Source organism: Podarcis cretensis (genome assembly GCF_951804945.1).
Source record: "Podarcis cretensis genome assembly, chromosome: 5".
Lineage (NCBI taxonomy): Eukaryota > Metazoa > Chordata > Lepidosauria > Squamata > Lacertidae > Podarcis > Podarcis cretensis.
Genome location: NC_137174.1, coordinates 30,954,823 through 30,970,613, shown reverse-complemented (window position 1 = coordinate 30,970,613; position 15,791 = coordinate 30,954,823). Strand labels below are relative to the sequence as shown.

General features: G+C 41.2%; 1 protein-coding gene across 1 annotated transcript in view; it reads left to right on the top strand.

Annotated features, from left to right (window-relative positions):
* CDH23 (cadherin related 23) overlaps positions 1–15,791 on the top strand; it is a 398,468-nt gene that overhangs the window by 165,490 nt on the left and 217,187 nt on the right. The window contains exons 10-11 of the mRNA XM_079976255.1: positions 3,060–3,172; positions 6,880–7,068. Of these exons, the coding sequence (XP_079832381.1) occupies positions 3,060–3,172; positions 6,880–7,068 (302 nt within the window). The remainder of the gene's footprint in view (positions 1–3,059; positions 3,173–6,879; positions 7,069–15,791) is intronic.

Below are 15,791 nucleotides of genomic sequence, written 5' to 3'. Positions count from 1 at the left end.
GGGGGGGGGAGAGAAAGACAGAGTGGGAGTCACTTAAAAAACAAATTTATATGCTACTCAAATATATATTCTATAGCTTATAGACATTTGGATTGTCTTGGCCAGTCTGCTTATATACAGAACACAGAGATAAAACATCTCTTGAATTCTGTACTGCACATTTTATGCTGCGTATTTAAGACTATAATGTATAAGAAGCCATGCTGCATAAAAACCTTCCTGGGATTGCAACACTGTTTAGTAGAACCATGAACAATGCAGGTTTGTACTTCTAAAGCACAGGCAAAACAGTCACATCTACTTTTTTTTCCCTGATGCAAAAGCAATCTGTTCTGCCATTTTTTCAGCTTGAAAAATCCAGGTTGTAGCCTGGTGTGAAATCACAATACAGTGGTACCTCCAGTTGCGGACAGGATCCATTCCGGAGTTCCGGTTGGATCCCGAGGTTTCCGCAATCTGAGGACCGCTTCTGCACATGCACATACCACTTCTGCACACGCACGCGCTGCAAAACCTGGTAAAATACTTCTGGGTTTGCCGCATGCGCATCCCGAAGTTTGCGTAACCAGAGGGTTACATAAACAGATGTTCGACTGTACTTGTTTGTCAACTGAGAGGGCCAGTAGCTCAACACTGGGAAAGGATCAGGTCAGAACTGGAGGGCACATAATTAGCAATGCCAAGTTGCCCAAATAAGAGACAATAGAATGTCCTTTGCTGGCCAAGTACAATACAGTCAATGCCATCATTAAACTCTCAAGCATCCTAAGAACAACAAGGCTTCATACTGAGGTTCAGGACACTGCAAGAGGCAGAGAGTGCAAATGTAGGTAGCAGAAGCATTTTGTATCTTTGCATCCTGATTTGGAACATGTTGACTGAGTCAGAAATAAGTCCCACTGAGTTCAATGAGGCTTACTCCTAGTAAGTGTGCTTAGGAGCACAGTCTTAATCAAGCACAGTTGGATTGAAATGAGAGAATGTGATGAACGTGTTTTTAATTCTTGTTCCTTTGAGCTGATACTGCAGTTTAAAAACTAAAAATATGACAAATATAACAAAAAATTAAAATTGGAAAGTGTCTTGATAATCTGTGTGTGCCTGTGTCCTATTTCCAACCAAACGTATCCAGCATCACTAGCTTATAACATTTAAGAACCAGATTACCTGAATGGCATGGCTCGTAGCTTCCACCTGGCTGCTTCCCCACTGCTGTGTATCAGGGAGATCATGTGGGTATGGGAGAGGGTCATGTGACAACAGTTATTGCCCATGCTAATTCTGTTCATCCTCTGAGGTTGGTGGTGTTGGTCTGGGGAGTTACCATGCCTAATGAGTAGTACATAGGCAATAGAAGGGTAGAACAGAAATCTCCAAATGCCTCCCATGTGCTTTCCTCACTACATACATTATAAGAATAGTATGGAAAGCAACAGCCACACTGGTAAGGCAACTACAGGCTCAAGACAAGGATTTACAAGGACAGGCCTGTCCGCCTGTGGACTTCTAATGATTACTAGTGAATGCTGCCCAAAGAAACATGTTACTACTTTCTCTGCTGTGGAACCCAGTGGGCGGAGGAATAACAGAGGTGTGGAACAGGCCTGGGATTGCTTTGTTGCCCATGTGCATTTTTTTTGCTCTTTATAGGAAAGAAAGCAGAGGTGGTGTAATTGCTGTTAGATCAATGGAGCAAACAAACCAATTGAAAGCCATCAGACATTTCTGTAGTATGCAGTCAGCCACATGCTAAAATGCACTTAACCCAGGCTGGGACTTTTTAGTGGGTCAAGAAATTGACAAGAGAGGTAACAATAGAATAAGGGGTGACAAAAGTATTTCATAAAGAGAGGAAGGTGGGGGTTCGGACATGAAAGGAAATGTGTAGCAACAAGTGTGCATGTATTAGGGGGGGGGGGGTTGGGAATAAAATGGGGGGAGGTGGCAGGCTCTTCCTCTCCCCCACACCTTTGTCTTCTAAAATGTGAAGTCATATATAAGTCTTGAGGAATGAAACAAATCTGAAAGCTTCTTCACTATGTCTTTTCTTCTCCAGGGCTGAGTTCTGAAGGAAATGTGTGTGCAAGTTTTACGCAGAAGCCAGCCATACATAGAACTGATTGACTTGTCCTCATGATATCCCCAAGAAACTTCCTGCCCTATTTCTAACCTTTTTTAAAAAACGAAAACTTTATAACATAATCCTCTTTTTTCCCCTTTTCTTTTTTTGACTTTCAACAGTATAAGCAGTAGGCAATCAGTGCCTGATCTACAGGGCTCTAGGTTTGATCCCTGTGGTGACTGAGCAATAGGTTAGCGTTTAAGTTTGAAATTGGGGAATTCCACCCTTTTGGGTGGGTTTTCTGTAAAACATTAGAACAGGACTCCTACTTCTCTACCTCTTCTTCCCCCATCCCGGTCTCACCTCCTTGATTTCCTGTTCCACAGGTTTGCTAGCCTGCTTTATCTTGTGTCCCCCACTTTTTGAAGTTGGGGTTGTGCATTACAAAGTAGGAGAAGGAGAAAGGATCCCATTCCCTCTCTATGTCCTGCACATCCTTCCGATCTCATCTCTACATACTGTCAAGAATGCTTTCGGCAAACTACCCTCCCTCCACACCCAGCCTTATACTTAAAAGGGAACTGCAGATGTGTGTCTCTGTGCCTTGCCAAAGATCCATAATCAGTAGCAGAAGTGATGTGTATACAAAAGCCATGAATACATTTCCATTTAAACAGGAGTGCTTTGAAACTCCTTCACTGCCTGAAGTTTTTGTGATGCTATCAGGAGGAGCAGCAGCAGCAGCTCAGTTTCCAAACCTGTATCTTGTTAGATTGAGGCAATGAGAAATAGAGTTTGGTCTTTAAAATACATTCAGTAATGTTTTCAAGTCATGGCATAAATCTGTTGCTGGCTGGGGTTTCAAACAGCACAACATTTTGCTTTTCTGATCTGCAACTGTGTTTTGTTTTTGACCTAAATGTTAAATCTTGAGCTTTTTTTATGCATTTCTGCACAGGAGTTTTATGTGTGCTGATTCAATTTATTTTATTGTCAGGCAACACCAACAGTATATTTGCACTGGACTACATCAGTGGTGCTTTAACGCTGAATGGGCCACTGGACCGAGAAAATCCTTTCTACAGTGCTGGATTTATTCTTACAGTGAAGGTGAGAGAGTCAGAGATGGGCTGTATTGGAGCAAGTGTTTCAGAATATTTCAAGGGAGAAGAAGGGAACATTGGTTGTGGCAGCAAAAGCTAAAGTGGGATTTCAGTTTAACCTGAAACTGCATAAATTTTGAGAATTTTGGTTTTGAAATGCAATTTATATGTGCAAATCTTAGAATTGGTGAGGATTTCCCCAGGAACATGAAATTTTGTTCAATTTATAGCTTTGAATATTGAGTGCCAAGAGAGAGAGAAATTGTACCTAAATCATTGCCATTGCCATTGCCATTCTACTTGGGGATATGTGTAGTTAGGAACAAACACATTTTGGGGAGTTTCAAAACTGAAATACTTTTGGTGGAAGCTGAATGCTTGCTATCAGTGTTTTAGTATTCACATTCCCTCACTTATTCACATAACTTAAATCTCCCATTTATTTATTGAATTTTGACACAAAATTTGCCTTTATATTATAGCTTCATGACAAGTCATTGTCAGTAGACTCAGATGACTTTCTTCCCCAACTTCAAGCATTTAGATATTGAGGCATATTATGCTATTTCCAACTGAGAGGAAGTGGACCCATTTTTCATCATCCATAGGTCCCTGCTGTTGACATTGGGTCTTCATCCAGTCCAAATAAATGTGCATCATATCAGTAGCTACAACATGATGTAGTGGTTCCAACATTCAGGTGGTTCCAAAGATCCATTATGAAGTATATTTTTTCCTGCCCAGGAACATTCCTTAGAACAAACTTGGAATTGCTTGGTTTTGACAATCAGACACAACTCCAACTCAAAAACACTTGAGTAGTACATATGGACAACAAAGATAATAGGACATGCATGGTGAAGGAGAAAAATAATATAAGCCATTCCACATGAAGAGTTTTCAAACGTGTATAAAACTGAGTGGTGACAAGAGTAGACATGTGAAAAAGAAGTTGCATGCATTTTCAGTAAGTTTCCCAAAACAGTTAGGTGCTCTGTTTTTGTCCAATTCTGTTTATTCTTTTCCTTACTCAGTGCTATTAGATTTTAGATAAACCTAGGGCCATTTGTTAGATATCTCTGTGTCCCTAGGTAGCAAATTGGGTAATGCTATGGAGTTGAAGTTCCTGGAGAAATGCATTTTATGGAACTGCCTGCTGGAACTAGATAATAAGAGTTCCTGATCAAGCTGAATGATAGGAGATTCAGGACAGGCAAGAAGCTGTGCTTCTTTACCCAGTGCATTGTTAAACTCAGGAATTCCATACCACAAGGTGTGGCCATGGTCACCAAAACTGGTCAACTTTAAAAGGGGAATTGGACAAATGCATGGAGGATAAGGCCATCAATGGCTACTAGACATGGCGTGGTGCTCATCAGAGCCTTCCTACACAAGTTTGTCCATGCTGAGCAGAAATTACAGTGAAGAGGGGCAAAACATCCTGGTTAACAAATGCCATGAAGAACCATGTTCCAGCACCTGAGAACTTCTCCCTCCCTCCCTGCACCAATCACAGGTGTTTAATTAAAATCAATACCAAGCCAACGAGCTGGTTGGAAACATATTTAGTAGTATGGATTCCACTGGGCTGGAGGGGTGGGGGATGGGGGAGAAAATCCATTTGTTAGAGGGGTCATTGATTGGGAGGTGGCAGGCAGTTTCCCAAGAAGTACTGATCCCCTTCCTTCCCCCTAGAAGGGCAGTACTTTGTCAAGGAGGGAAACTGGCATGCAATTACTCCACTTGACCTCTGCTGAGGGTCTTTCAGTGGAATTCTACATGGTCAATATGCTATTATCTCTATCCCTGAAATCCTGCTTCTTCTCCTAGTTCAGTTTTTGTTTAGTTAAAGAAAAATCTAAGTGAAGGCAGAATCTATTTTTAAATAGGGGAAAGGCTGTAGTTTCTTCACCCCTACTAAATAGATTCATGTGACTTTGCAGTCTAGTTTTCTATCACCAAAATGCTATAGGAAATGCACTGGCAGCTGCAGATCAGTGGCAGGACACATGTTCTGCATGCAGAAAGCCCCAGCTTTCCTTTCCTAGCCTCTACAGGTAGGGCTGAGGAAAACTCCTGGTCCACAACTCCAGAAGACCCTCTCCCAGTCATTGTAGACAGTACTGATTTAGATGGTCTGACTCAGTAGAAGGCAGCTTCCTCTGGTTGGTCTCATCTTGTCCTCTGGCTCTGGTTGTCTGCTACTATATAGGTGAAGATAAATAATGGTCCTTATTGTCTTCACTGAATAATTTGGCTCAAATGCTACAGGTAAGTTTCTCTACGTTAGGAAACCATGGCTGAGAAGTATGGCCTCCTTCAAAAACTCACAGGTAGTTAAAAGGGAATTTGGATCCGTGAAATGCTCCTCCTAAACACCAAATGTTCATGGTGACCATGTTCCTCTTCATTTGGCACCATATTATCTCCCCCACACCCAATGTATATTCCTAGCCAATCAGGGATCCTATATCCAATGAGATGAGATCATGTTAAGTGAGAGGACATGGGGGAAATGGTATAGTTCATTGGTAGAGCATCTGCTTTGCATGCAGGTTGTATCCCAGGTCCAGTCCCCGACATATCCAGGTAGGTCTGGAAATGTCCTCCCTCTAAAATCCAGGGGAGGTGCTGCCAGTCAGCCAATATAGACAGTGCTGAACCAGATGAATCAACGATCTGATTCATTCTATGGCAGCTTCCTATATTCCTACTTTATGCCCAGTCATATTGGCTACATAGAGCTGTGTTGCCCAATTGCCCTATGCAGTGTGAGACTGTATTCCCCCCTCTTCCAGTACTTCGCTGTGCAGAAAGGCAATTAAATTGGTGCAGTCCAGTGCAGTAGAAGTGGGCTCATGTCTCCCAGACAATTATGGTTAAGCTCCCTGCACTGTGTTCAGTGCCTTCACTGCCTGCTTTTTTAGCACCAGATAATGCATTCTGTTCTGCTCCACACAATGCATGAGCATAGCCCCTGTTCACAGCACCCCATATTGCAATACATAGCTGCAAATACATCTCCAAAATTAATCCTCCAGCCTCTCCCCTTCCCTCCCATGCTGCTTACTAAGCTAAGAAAAATAGGCCTAGAGGTCAGAAAATTATTGTTGGTTTATCAATCTTTCCTTTTTACTGCGGTGCACAAAACAAAATTAAAACAAAATAAACAAAATAAATTATAAAATATAAAGTGGTGCCTAGGACCAAAATAGCAGGCTGATACAGCTATCTTAAAGCAGCAGCAAAGTTCACAACAAAATACAGTAAATAAAGACCTGTGTGCTTTCATTTACATTGATCCCTCTCCCCCCCAAAAAAGATTGCTTGCAGAATCTTGACTTTTCAAGCCAAATTAAATTAGGCATGGAGCTCTCTGGCTTTTATCCCATGCTTCTTTTTTAAATGGAAAATCTTGATGGAGTAAAATGTGGGTGGGTGGGTGTGCATCTGGTATTGCCAAACTAGCTTCACCTCATGCTTCTTTGCCCTCTAATACAGTATCAGTTGCTTTCCTACTGCTCAGGGTAAATTCCCATTCCTTTTCCCTTGTTTGAAGAAAAATGGATTTCCTTTCTCTCTCTGTTTATAAGATTGTGTTTATTTATTTTAATCCTTCAAGGTGTGGTTCTCAACATAGTCACATGCTGGATAAACAACATGCAAAAATCCCAAAATAACAGTGTTTCCCCTTTCCAATTTCCCTTCCTACAGGGGACAGAACTAAACGATGACCGCACACCTTCCAATGCTTCAGTGGTGACTACCTTCAACATTCTTGTCATTGACATAAATGACAACGCCCCTGAGTTCAACAGTTCAGAGTATAGTGTGGCTATTCCTGAACTAGCCCAGGTGGGCTTTGCTCTTCCTCTTTTCATCCAAGTGCAGGATAAAGATGAGGTAAGACATGGGGAAACAAAACAAGATTAAATGCCTCTTCTACTGAGATTTATATATATATATATGTGAAAAAAATCTGCCTTCTTAAGTTTGTTCCTGGTATTCTTGTTTTCTTTTTATTTTACGTTAGAATTGGATAAGGACTCTTTAGCCACCTTAGTACTTCCATATCTGTATTATCAACATAACAAGTTACAAGGACCATAGAAACAATAAGTAGAAAACCAGCTTTTAAAAGGATGAATACACAAAGTCCATATTTTTCTAACATCCATGGCATCGTTCATTAGCTATGAATATGTACAGCATCTTACATCACTGCTCATACATATAGTTAAAATTAGAAATATTGCATTGCTTTTTAAGGCTGAACGTCAGCCAATTTTTACAAAGGCATATAATGCATTGTACATTAAATTGAAATTGTGACTTGGAAAAATTCTTGTTGCTATGTTCAGTTTTACTGTACATGTAGCATCACCTTGGGTAAGCAATACACATGTAATTCGTGTTAACTCTGTTGTTTATATGTACAAAATAGTCTTCACGTTTATGAAAAAGATGCCCCGTCCAGTTTTATATCTATCCCATTTTTTGTTTTTGTTTTGTTGGTAGTTATTTATGTGTTTATGTATTTATTTTTTCTGAAACCTTAATTAAAGTTGGACAGTCATGTTATAACCCATAATTTATTATGCTATTTGCCTAGTGTAGGTTGCATTCCTGCATTTTAACTATTTGCCATCTTAATTGCAATCAACTATATAATACTAAATAATCCTTCAGTGCAAGGAGACAAATTGCAAAATGTGCCAATATTAACTGGGGCAAACTGTGCAAGATAACCATGAAATGTGGAGAACAGTTTGAGTATTTTTCAAAACTTGCATCTTCTCAGCCCATAGAGTATTATTTCCTTCTGTAAGATGAGGACAATGTAGCTGATGAGTTCTAGCAAGCACAGTTGCCACTTTTGTGCAAATGAATTTCTTCCTTTCTCAAGTTGTGTTTATAAATTGAGATTCTCCCCCCCCCCCTTTCCTGGTGACAATCACCAGTCTATGGAATTGAAAGCTTGGGTTGTTTCATCAGAATTCTTCCTTGGGTTCATTTTTATCTTGAATGCATAAAATGGCTATTTACATTCAAATGTATCTACAAGAATTAGAAATTCTGGCTGACACCAAGGAGCTTAGAATTTCATCTATGGTTCTCACACTGACATCACCTCATTCTCTAGCTAAGAACTTTGGAATTGTCAAAGTGGAGCATTAACTATTTCCAAGAAAATTAGGTGAGGAGAATGAGACAGAAAAGAATACTAGCACATAACTAGATATTTGTAATCTCTTCCTTAAGTAGAGGGGTGGCCTTTTATTTCTCTTTCATACCACAATATTTGGGTCCAATAGAAATGCACCAACTGTTTTGGTTCAACCTTGTGACACTCCTGAGTGTTATGATGACAGTAGCCTCTTTCAGATGTAAGTAGCTTTTGTGTCACTAACAAGGATTGGAGTCATTCTGAGCAGCCCAGATATTCCCCTGATGTCTGCACCTACAGTGTGAATGTCTGTAGGAAGGGAGCCTTTGCATATGTGTTTGTGTGTGTATATATATAAGGTCTTCCATGGAACCAGGAACCTTAATTCTGTCTATGGAAGCCTTCTTGTGTACAACTGCACACACAGAGTCCTCCTCTGTACAGATGTTAACTCTGTAAGGGCACAATGGAATGTATGATGTCATGGGTGGGATCCACTTCTTGGTCCCACTTATATTAACATGGAAGTTAGCTAATAACACCTGTTTCCAGGTATTGGGTTGTAAAGTCTTATCTCTCTCCCTCCAGATGGCTCCGTTCTTTGGGTTTCTTCTCACTGCCAATTCTCTTCTTGGAACTTCCTAGAAACACTGTTTTCTCTGTGATTGGACCTAAGACTTTCACATATGTGCTCTCCCTATCACAAGCACACATTTTTCACTGCCTGTGGATTCCTCCAGTACAACTTGCCTGCAATATCACAGGCTTTTCCTCTGGAGCCATTAAAATAGCTTGTATTTATTACAGCAATGGGCCATTTCACTTAGGAATTCCATTACTTCTCCCCCTCCCAAAGCCCTGGAGTTATGCTCTTCAATTACTCCACATATTTGGCTCACGCAATTCATGTCTCATTTCCTGTGCTACATTCAACCCTATGACCATGACACAATCTACAATATCTGCTTTAAAGGACTGTTGAAATCTCATGGAGATATCTCAAAAGGAGAACCTTTTCTGCTTTGCTATCATATGCTATCTTCCATCAGTATTTACTAGAAACAATATGACAGACATTTCCTGTGTATTTGCTCCTGGAGGGTTAATTTAATTTACCCTGCAGTTTTACTTATTTAACTATAGCTAGATAAAACATCGTGAAATTTTTGTTTTGTTTTTTAATAATGTACATTATGCTGCAAGGAAAATGGTGAACGCTCATTTGTTACAAAAGAATGGCAGATCATCATTTGTTGTGTGGCAGTCCTGCACACTTTCTCTTAAGAAAGTTCACATTCTTTGCATATTTTATGGTGGGGAAGAATCATTTTCACTTATTAAAATATGTAAAGTCATTATTTTTCACAGCATTGGGTGCTCATGGCCTCCCACAATCAAAATGATGGGTGTGTGGTGCTGTGGTCTAAACCACAGAGCCTAGGACTTGCCGATCAGAAGGTCGGCAGTTCGAATCCCCGTGACAGGGTGAGCTACTGTTGCTCGGTCCCTGCTCCTGCCCACCTAGCAGTTTGAAAGCACATGCAAGTAGATAAATAGGTACCGCTCCAGTGGGAAGGTAAACGGCGTTCCCGTGTTCTGCTCTGGTTCTCCAGAAGTGGCTTAGTCATGCTAGCCACATGACCTGGAAGCTGTCTGCGGACAAACACTGCCTCCCTCGGCCTATAGAGCGAGATGAGCGCCGCAACCCCAGAGTCGTCTGCGACTGGACCTAATGGTCAGGGGTACCTTTACCTTTTTAAAGGATCACTTAGGAATTAAAACATTAAGGTGTCACCACCTTATGCTTCTTAGCACTTATGATGATCTTTCTTTTGGTTAGACAGTGAATCTTTTATCAAAGTATATGCTACTGCTGAACCAAATGCTGCTTTAGAGACTCCCCAAAGCATCTGGGAAATGTAGTTTTCAAGAGTTGCAAAACAACACAAAAACCCACGCGCATGTAAAACTGAGACAATTGCTTTGGAAAGGAAGAATTTGAAAGAAGCGCTGCAGTCAGCATATAGATGCTGCTTCCTAGCAGGGGCATAAATAGATATTAGTACTTGTGAAACTGTGATGCTGGAAAGGGGGAATGACGCAGGCGCTCACAATGGGCATGCATATAGAATGGCAGGATTACTCATCTGAAAAGGCCTCTTGGGGAAAATGAGAATCATTTTTAGAATCTTGCTGAAATAATTTATTTACTCTGCTGAAAAGCATCCCTGCCTCTCCCCAGCCGCCACACCAAAACAGAAACTATATCGGTATAGTGAATACTAATGAACCTTTCCTTTACGGAAGGTGCAGGATCATTTTACCTGCCTCTTTATTGTTGGTGCTACATCTCAAGAAAACATGTTTAACATATCAGAAACCCATTTAGGCTGAATAGTTTGGTTTACTTTTTCCTGTTTTTCTCACATTTCCCATTTGCTTTTGTGTACTTTTTAAAATAGTTTCAGTTTTCTTGAACTGATTTTGATAGTGCTTATTTCTCTTGTGTTGTTTTAGCAAATGATTGAGGGCTCTAGCAGAGAGTGCATGTCCTGTTCGATAGGTAGGGGTGGGAGGGAGGCTGAATTTGGACTTAGACCACAGACTTTGACTTCTACTCATGAAAGACTGTTAATCCAACTTGCTAGCAGAGATAGCAAGGAGGCTACTTTCTTTTCTTTTGGCCAGTTTTTCACTCCCTCTGCAACCCACATCATCACCTCCTCATACTGTTCTGAAAGTGTTAGAGGTGATGCTATGGGGTGTAATGGGAGGGGAGGACCTTGAGCCCTAAGCAGAGCTTCATCTTCAGATGCTCCTGCTGGAGGAACTGAAGTCTAGATCCAACCCAATGTTTGCAACTGTATTTTCACTACGCGTTGGTACTATCAACTCAGTGGTCCCTGAATGTATGTGGGAAAATGGTCTTTTGGCCATTCAGGAATGGAAATGTTTGGCTGTTAAAGCCCACCAGCAATTTCCCCCCAGCAATGATAAATAAATATATAAACAGCAATAATTTCTAAGATACTCGAAATGTAAAATGGAGGCAATTGTCTTGCAAGTGAGACCCAGAACTACAGTACCACCATTCCTTGTTTGTTTAGGATTAAGACAAAACACACACACACACACACACACACACACACACAGTGAGTCAAAGAATTAGAGTAATCAATTAAAACCATGTTGATCAACTCAATAATTTTTTGTAGACAGTTTTTGGTTGGGGAGCTGCATCACATATGTGAGTTTTGAAGGATAGCTACATTTTGGTTGGTATGTTGTTTGAAGAACTATGAATTAGGTGAACTGTCATTAAAATGTGCACCAAACTTCTCCCATTATCGCATTAATGGATTGCTGCCACTGGTCAAGTTGATAATTTACACTGTGTGTGAGAGAGAGGGGGGCGGGGAGCAAGTACATTGTTTTCCCTCCTTTTGCTTTTCATGTGATATACAGTGGTACCTCCAATTGCGGACAGGATCCATTCTGGAGCTCCGGTCAGATCCTGAGGTTTCTGCAACCAGAGGGACCATTTCTGCACACATGCATGTGGTGGTAAAGTGCTTCTGCGCATGCACAGAAGTGGTCTACCACTTCTATGCATGCGTGCATGGCAAAACTTGGAAACGTACTTCCAGGTTTGCCATTTACATATCCCAAAGTTTACATAACCAGAGGGATATGTAAGTGGAGGTACGACTGTAATGTAAAATTATACAATTCCCTTGTCAAAGAAAAGATCATATTTTGCTGCCGCCCCTTTGGCACTTTCCATGCTGTTCTGGAGTCTAGAGGGTCTCCTCTTTCTCTGGATTTGAGGGTGCTGTGGCATGCAGCCTGATGCATTCAGTGTTTTCTCTGTTGTCTCCTCCACCCTTCCAGAACTGATTGTGGTGATTAAAAATAAAATAAAACGTCGTTTTCACGCACAGTCCTGTCTAATGTAGACAGGCAAAGTTCTGTCAAGGCATTTAAGGACTCGGGTGCCATTATTTAAACAGTTCCTACAAGAAGGAACATGTTAGTTAACATTGCTGGGAACCTCACAGAATCAGACTTGCTTGTGAGTAAAGATCAAAGGAGGATCTTGACTACTGGAAAGTGTGTTGGTAGGTAATATAGCACTGAGTTCTTGTGTGGAACCTCTGCTTTAATTCAGCTTCTTGCTAATTGTGGAAAAGCAGTGCTTTAGCAGCCCTGAGTGTGACAAACCTCCTTTCCACGAGTATAAAGAAAGCTGCTGCCGAGTACAAAAACCATGTTGTGAAACATGTTGGTGCCATATTTGGGCCCACATAACTTATGGGGAGACAACAACAGAACTTTGACAGTGAGAAGATGGAGAGAACAACTATCCCATGATTAGACCAATGTGATGGCTTCTGAAAGGAATGAACATTTCACATTGTCATTTCCACAGAGCATTGTATTTTTCAGTGGACAGTTGTGTTTCATACAGTGGACAGCTAGAGGAGAGGTTTTTTAGAAGAACAATCCAATAAGTAAGACAGGGAGAAAAATTTAAGACACACAGATTTACAGGGACATATCTGACAGAACCTATCATAGTATTTCAGCATTCAAGCAGGAGCTGGCCTAGTTCATTTGTTTAAGGGCAGAAAGAGAATTGTTCAATTCACCAGCGAAAGCAACTAAATAAATATATGGCGAGACAATTGAGATCAAGACAAGTTTTAGTTGTTTTTAGCAACAGCTTTAGGGGAAACAAAATATGCTTTTAGAAATGTTTTTCCTTCTGTAAAATGGAAGTTCAATTTTTTAACTTTGAAATGAATTAATACTGAAGTTTAGTCATGATATACATACATGTAAGTTGTTTTGATCCTTCCTCACCGTTTCAATCTCTTACAGACTGTTGTTGTCATTCTCTGAATCCCATGACTTGTGTTGACATATTTCTGGCAGAGAAATGGCCAATAACTGAACACAAGAGTTCAGCTCCCATCACAAAGCCATATAGTGGGGTAATTATTCTGCCTCTGCCACAATAAAGTGTGGGCAGTTCAGAATTACAGAATTCTACAGTAAGTACTGTAGAATCAAGCATTCGCCACAACGCTTAACTCCTCAGGGAAAGGGTAGGCTTTTTTAAAAAAATGTGATAAGTAAATGGCCATATTGACATTCCATCAAGTGATGAGATGTTGATGTATTCATTTGTTTATTATAATCTCCTTGCTCCAAGGCGGTAAGGGTTGTGGCAAACACTCGCTTTACCTTTTAGCATTACACTAACCCTGTGAGGTAGATTAACCTGGGAGAGAACGACTGGCCTGAATACCTTAGAGGAAGGAATATGCTGACATGCATATCTCTCCTTTCACTGTGGAGCACAGGGCAGCATAAATGGGGTCATTTTATTTTATTCTGGCAAAACCTCCATGAGGTAGATTAGGCTAAGAAACAGTGGTCGCTTAAGGGCACCTGCAGAGTTTCATCATAGCTTGACAGGGATTTGAGCTCCATTCATTGCACCACAATGGCTTGATTCCATATCCAATCATTCTATACATTGGAAACTTTAATGAGACTGCTATAATGCAAATAGTTGCATTATTTGCTATGATACTTCCTTTACAGAATCAAGATCATGTCCCAAATTGAAAAGCCAGAAATCAGTCCCCCTGTCCAAAATTTCACAGCCTGAGTATAGGGGCGAAGAGCCTGTGGCACCCCCCATATGTTGTTGGATTCCTGCTCCCATCAGGCCCAACCAGAATGATGAATGGTCATACCATTTCCCAGTACATTTCAAGGCAGGGCACATCTCTGGAAGACTGGAGGGGCCAAGGGAGTTCTCCTCCTTTTTTCCTTCTCCCATTTTTTACATTCCTCAGACTGGGGAAAAGAGATTTCTGTGGTGAGTCAGAACTGGACTTATGCAAACTGTGTTTGTTAGTATTAAGATTTAAGTTACATCACAGCCAGCCACTCCAAAATTCACAGTTGGATAATATATTTATTAGGAGCAAACAAAGTGTCACAAAATAGTGGCAAGCCTTTGAGCTCTCCATCATATAATTACTGTCTTGACATGCAGATTATTTTATATATATGAGTGTATCTGTGTGTGTGTGTGTGTGTGTGTGTGTGTGTGTGTGTGCGTGTGCGCGCGTGCATTAAAATTCACACATATGCAGTATAAATGCATTACATGGATCATAACCGTAAAGAATAATGGACGACTCTGTAGTATTCTTTCCCAAAAGTGCTAGCTGCCAATCGGAATGAATTAGATTTCACAGGGGTTTTTGCAATACATGGAATTCACCAGCAAATTACCCTTAAAGAGGGAAAATCAATCATTTGGAGCAGAGATAAGCTGAAGGCGAGTCAGCCTCGGATTGATCCCTGTCTGTGCATGCGTGTGTGGAATTCAGCAGATAGCCCCAGGAAAGCAGGAAGGAGGGAGGGAATAGCTGAGCACAAGAGAAAATCTCAACACAAGAAAAAGGAGGGATAGACAATGAAGATAGAACTTGCTTGGACTCTAGATGCATTTGATGTGTGAAAGGCGGTTGAGCCTATTCAGGTGATCCTTTGACTCTGTGTCAGCCTCAGTTTCCAATCATCTCATGCTGAATGGTACATGCAGGTTTGGACAATCACTTGAATGCTCATTGCAGTCTGTGTTCTGCCCCACATAGTCAACTAAGTGTGATTTGGTTTGGTTTGGATGAGGGGGCACTGCCCTATTTCCCTTAGCAATGTCCCCATGTTCCCATTGCACCCCACCCAGCTGCCAAATGGCAAAGAATCACCGTACTTTTTTGCTCTATAGGACGCACCCGACCATAGGACGCACCTTGTTTTAGAGAGGGAGAACAAGAAAAAAAAATCTCCCCCTCTCTGCTCAGCACCCCTTCAGCGAAGTGGCAGGAGAAATGGAGCCCCTTCCATTTCTCCTCCCGCTTCGCTGAAGGGCGCTGCACAGCTCTCCCTCTCTGCTGAAGCCAGGAGAGTCTTGCTCTCCTAGCTTCAGCAAAAGGAACCCGAAGCTGACCCCTCTCCCTCTCCAGGCTCCAGCGAAAGCAACATGAAGCCTCCAGAGCGTGGAGGGAGCGCTCCCTCTGCACTTCGGAGGCTTCACGTTGCTATCGCTGAAGCCAAGGAGCCTACATTCGCTCCATAGGATGCACACACATTTCCCCTTAATTTTTGGAGGGGAAAAAGTTTGTCCTATAGAGTGAAAAATACGGTACATATCCTTTTGCAAGTGAGAATTCTGCTTTGATTAGGGTCCCAAAATTTGCTGCATTTGAATCTTTGATATTTGGCTTGGAAAACGTGGTCATCCTTTGACCCAAGAGAAAGTTATCTCCATACAGGCTATGCCAGCATGTCCTTGAAGTGAAGAATCTGGTATATTAGATAGCAGTTTGAGCCACATAATCATTTCAGCTACATAATGTCAAAAACAGAATAGTCA